The 4,918-nt window shown below is 46.7% G+C and overlaps 1 protein-coding gene across 1 annotated transcript; it reads right to left on the reverse strand.

Annotated features, from left to right (window-relative positions):
* Positions 1-2,029: 2,029 nt before the first annotated feature.
* Positions 2,030-3,992, reverse strand: LOC117650512. The gene is made up of 2 exons (XM_034393995.1): positions 3,853-3,992; positions 2,030-2,403 (listed from the first exon to the last, which is right to left on the reverse strand). Exons 1-2 carry the CDS (start codon positions 3,901-3,903, stop codon positions 2,116-2,118), a joined length of 339 nt encoding a protein of 112 aa, XP_034249886.1. The 5' UTR covers positions 3,904-3,992; the 3' UTR covers positions 2,030-2,115.
* Between the last annotated feature and the right edge of the window lie 926 nt (positions 3,993-4,918).

Genomic DNA, 4,918 nt, shown 5'->3' on the forward strand with positions numbered 1-4,918 from the left:
AACCAGACAAGCATGAAATCATGGGGAAAGTGTCAAACTTTAACATAGTTAGGATCCATTGGTCTGGGTGGATAATCTTGCCTCTGGCGTTCAAAAAACGTAAAAAAGTGTCCCAAGTTACCCCCGTTGACGGCACTTCCTTGCCTTGGCAGAGTCCCTTGTGAGTTCAAAGTGATAAGATCAATATCTGATCTGTATCTAGTCATTGCACGGGTGAACTGTTAGCCCCTAAACTTTTGACGCTACATCCGATTTTGCAATCATATTTTGTCTGGAGGGCACCGTTGACATGATATGACCTATAATTGAAAATGGGGCGGAGACTTCAACGCACGAGCAGGACTGCCTTCCCATGGGAAGTCCGAACCCATGGAAAAGTTCACATCATGGGGAGGTCCTCCCATGGTGCTAGGCCTGCACCATGGGAAACGACCTCCATTTCGCATGGCATGCCGCTTGTCCATGCTGCTGAACCGCAGTCTCGTGGGATTTCAGTGCGCTGTCATGGGATTTGTGTCATGGGATCCCATGCAATCCATGGTTTTTTGGGACTGGGGAAGGTTTGGACACCCTTGCCTTGAGTTAAATGGGTTGTTATTAACAACTTGTTAATGATAATAGGTTTTTCAGCGATTCAGAGGAAAATTTTCAAGGAAACATGCTGAAGAGTTTAACGAATTGTGAAGTTGAGAGTGCGTTCAGTGGACCAAAGGACTACGCACTAAATGTCATGGGACTTTTTTTGTCCCACGGTTTATGCAATTTTAAGCACATCCGACGCTGATACAAATTTGTTCCCGTCTGGTGACACATTTTGTCCGGCGCCGCGGGTCCGCGACTTCCCCTCCCGGGGAAGTACCAGTGGAGGGGCACCACGCCACACCTGCCAGGCGGTCCCAGCGCGGGCCGATTTCCCCTCCCGGGGAAGTGCCACACGTCGCCATGAGTCACCAAGATGGCGCACGCGACAGGCACGGACACGACAGCGAATCCCCCTCCAAGGAAAGTCGCATCCGTATAAAATCGCAGCCCGGCGCCTTGGTGGTTGCCAGTTCGCCACTGCTCACCATCTGCGCCACAACGAGTCGACCATCCCAGACGTGCCTCACAGCGCCTCCTCACTGCACGTCGTCTCCGAGTCCGAGCCGACACGTGACGCGGACCTTCACCATCGCGGGACGCCGGACCGGAACGCTCTGCCCCACCACGGACGTCGAGTCGAAGACAACTCGCTTAACTAAAGTATTGTATTCTCTCAAGATTAACGCCATCACGAATTGTTCCTTCTGAATAGAATAATATATTGGAGTTTTTACAAACCATCAACGAACCAGTCTCTGGGGTATTACTTAGCACTATCCTAACACAATATTACCTACACTTTCATGTTCCGAGAAAAACGCGATCAAAGTTGCGAAAACTTGGCTTTTCCCTTATGCATGTTTGCGGCCCACAGCCTCCTAAAACTGCATTTTTTTTCAGTTTGGAATGCGGTCTTCGCCATTTGACGCAGAAAAGAATGATCTATAATATTAACAAACAAAAAAAGTTGCAATTTTTGACTCTTTTCGAGTGATGTCCCCCCCTTAAGCATCTTTTTATGATACGGGCACTGAGTTAGTTGGCACACGGAGGACATCTTTCAGCAGTCCATGATATCTTTATTAAGTCTTTTAGCGTCTGCTTCATAGAAACGTATAAAGCAAACGTATTAAATTTTCCTGTCCTGCCTTGGAATGGTCTTCAAAATCAGTCAATCTGTCGGCCACTCTTTTCATTCATTAAAATTTAAGATAGTTTTTTTCTGCGTCAAATGGTGGTTACCACATTCCAAAATTCGAACAAGCTACTGCCTGCAATACAAAACCTCAGCTGAATCTGCCGAGCCGTTCAGGAGGCGTAGTCCGGACACACAGACAGACGCGCGCACCCACACACACACTCTCTCTCTCTCTCACACACACACACACACACGAAGAAGAAGAAGAGGAGGAGGAAGCGTTGTTAACTTGAGTTCACACTGCCAAAAAATTTGACGAAGGTAATTTTTATTGACAGAATAAAACTTTAACCTCAGCCAGTAGTTCTCTTGCCACTGTGATGATCGGTGCCCGACTAGTGCCCCTTCTTCTTGGGCTTCTTCTCGCTAGTGCTGGCCGCTCCGCCGGAGTGGGGCTGGCCGGTGCGGTGAGGGGAGTCGTCCCGGGCATTCTTGCCCAGGGCGAGGTACCCGGAGGTGACGTGGCCGTTGCTGTGGTCCACGGTATGGTCCACCTGCTGGCCGCCGGCGTCCTTAATGGTGTGACGGCTCGTTGGGCTGCCGGGGGCCTTGAACCAGCCATTGCCGGACCGCTTGACCAGCACGTGCTCGCCCTGCTCCTCGGCGGACACCAGCAGCGCGGCCTGGAAATGCACCCAAGGAAAGAGGTCATCGACAGTGCACTGAGAGTCCTGACGGCAGCGTCATAGTGCAGTGCGTTTGAACACGTTTTCATTTTTGTGCTAGGCTTTTTCATAGCTTATAAACAGCAATGCCTATCCATACAGTAACAAGAGGTAATTTTCACTTCTATTCAGGAAACACTGTAAATCTTGTCAGATTGTCAGAAACCTGTCTGGAAAACTGATCAAAACTCGCGCACCTCGGAAAACCGAAAACATCCCCATCCCCGGGCGTTCTATAGCATTTAAACCATCCACATCAGAGCAAGTTTTCAGAATTCAAGCTTTAACACGTCCGCGAATTTTGAACAGCACTGAGAAAACCTTACAAACAATTTTGGGCCTTAGAAAGAAAAGAAGTTTGTATAACAAAGTATTTTGAGCATACGTAAGCTTACAAAGAAAATCCTTCGTAATTTACGAACTATTTCTTCGTATAACAAAGTATTTTCGTTTGTTATATGAATGCTCAAAATACTTCGAAAGGTTTTAAGAGTGAGGACCTCATACATGTTTCTGACATTCTTAAAACACTTACACGATCAAAGTGACATCAGGTTGAAATGAATGTGACAAAATTTGTGACGACGCGAAATATCCGCGCCGCGCTCGCGCCCATCACTAGCAGGTACGTTTTCGTTTTACAGCAGGCGACGAGGAAACAATTTGAATAATTTTGCTGTAGGTTTTCCTTCAATCAGGGGGCGGTAACACTAGAAAGCAGGAGTGAGGCGAAGCTCTCGCTTCGTGCAGGGGCTACGGACTTCTTCGAGATTATTAACACTAGGCCATTGTTTTCAAAACGCCTCGCACAGATCGAAAGAGCATCAAATTAAGAGTGCATTAGACGCGTTGACCTTCCTGAAACTTTCAAGTTTATTAAGTACATAAGAGGTAATCGCGGAAATGTTTCTACAAAGATGGCGCCCCCGAGGTTTTTTCCTTAATTATTAGACTTATAGTATTTTTCGGTGTTTTAACTTTGATTCTTTGAGGGCTGAAGTAGCAGTTAAGGGATTGCCAATGGGTCGAATGCACCCTTTATGTGATGCTCTTTCGATATGTGCAAAGCGATTTGCAAACAATGGCCTAGTTTGAATAATCTCGAAGAAGTCCATGACCTCTGCACGGAGCCAGATCGGAGTGAGAGCTTCGGCGCATTGCGGCTATAGGGTGTTACCGCCCCCTGCCTAAATTAACAAGAAATAACGTCGGAGAAAGTCTAAACTGCTGATATTTGAAAAACTAGTGCCAATTTTTTTTTTTAACTGTTTGCTCCTTGTCAGCCGGCAAAAAGTGTTCGGAGAAAAATGTCTCCCTTGCAGGGCAAGTCTTTTGCAACATATGCACGCGTAACTTGCCGCCTGAAACGCATCACGCTCGTATGATGAATGTGGCACTTAATCTTACCGCCAGGCAGATGCCTGCAAAAGCGAAGATAGTGAGCAGTTTGACGGCCATGGTTGGAAGTTGTGAACTGATGCTCTCGTCGGTGCTTATATAAGACCAGTTGGCGGTCGCAGCGCACGACTTTGCAGGGATTCGTGCACCGAACTTATTCGAGAGACGTTACTGTTACCAAGGTCACAGTCGTGATAGCAGCGATATTCCCAATCAGTGTCACGCTTCTTGTGGGCTCCAAGGAGAAAAACACGTGTTGACACCATGGAAAGTGCCAATTCGTGAAATGCCACCAGCATTGGTGGGTTTTAAAAATGACGTCAAATTCCGTATTGGCTCCCACAGCGTAGGCCAGGTGAGATAATAAACCTGGCGTTGCGTGGAAAGTTGTGTCCTTGGAAAGGGAAAATGAAGCCGTGAAGGTTTTGAGCTTTTCGAATCGCACAGTCCGTTTGACGCCTAACAACTTCACTTTGTAATTTTCCGTCATTTAAAGATTCCGTCATCGTTTTTACTCGTTTGACTTATACAATACCCTTAGGACCCACTAATGTATTTATTTGGTTAAAAATACCAGCAAAAGGTCATTCTGCTCAATTTCGTGTAGTGCGGTCAAAGTTGAATTCGACCTTGAACTTCAATTCATCTTCAAATATCCGGTTATTTTGGCATGCCCCCCCTATGAAACGGTTAGAGCTAGAGAGCACAAATTTGGAAGTGCATTATGTTCACGAAATGGGTGTCCTACACGCTAAATTTTAACGCACTAGGTCAAAAGGACCCGCTCTGGTGAAGTGGTGGGAATTTTCCGTCATGACGCTAGTTGGCTGAGCGATAGCGAAGCCCATTACTCCAGTGGGGTTAAAAAACTACTCCTGTGCGCGTGTGTGTGTGTGTGTGCACTACTCCTCCTGAACGGCTTCGCCAATCTGGCTGAGATTTTGCATGCTTATCAGTTATGTTCTTGGCTCGGCAAACGCGAAATTTCACTTTCCTGGCTCAACTGGTTTAGTTTTTATAGTCGAAAATCACCTTAAGGGGGCAATACACTGAAAATGGCCAAAAACTGACTTGT

Source organism: Thrips palmi, unplaced genomic scaffold, assembly GCF_012932325.1.
Source record: "Thrips palmi isolate BJ-2018 unplaced genomic scaffold, TpBJ-2018v1 HiC_scaffold_5, whole genome shotgun sequence".
Classification (NCBI taxonomy): domain Eukaryota; kingdom Metazoa; phylum Arthropoda; class Insecta; order Thysanoptera; family Thripidae; genus Thrips; species Thrips palmi.

Bases quoted from the DNA above. Each gene is read 5' to 3' on its own strand.
- LOC117650512 (XM_034393995.1), bottom strand. From the start codon at position 3,903: ATGGCCGTCAAACTGCTCACTATCTTCGCTTTTGCAGGCATCTGCCTG. The intron at 2,404-3,852 runs GTAAGATTAAGT...GTGCATTTCCAG, and splicing joins TTGCAGGCATCTGCCTGGCG to GCCGCGCTGCTGGTGTCCGC.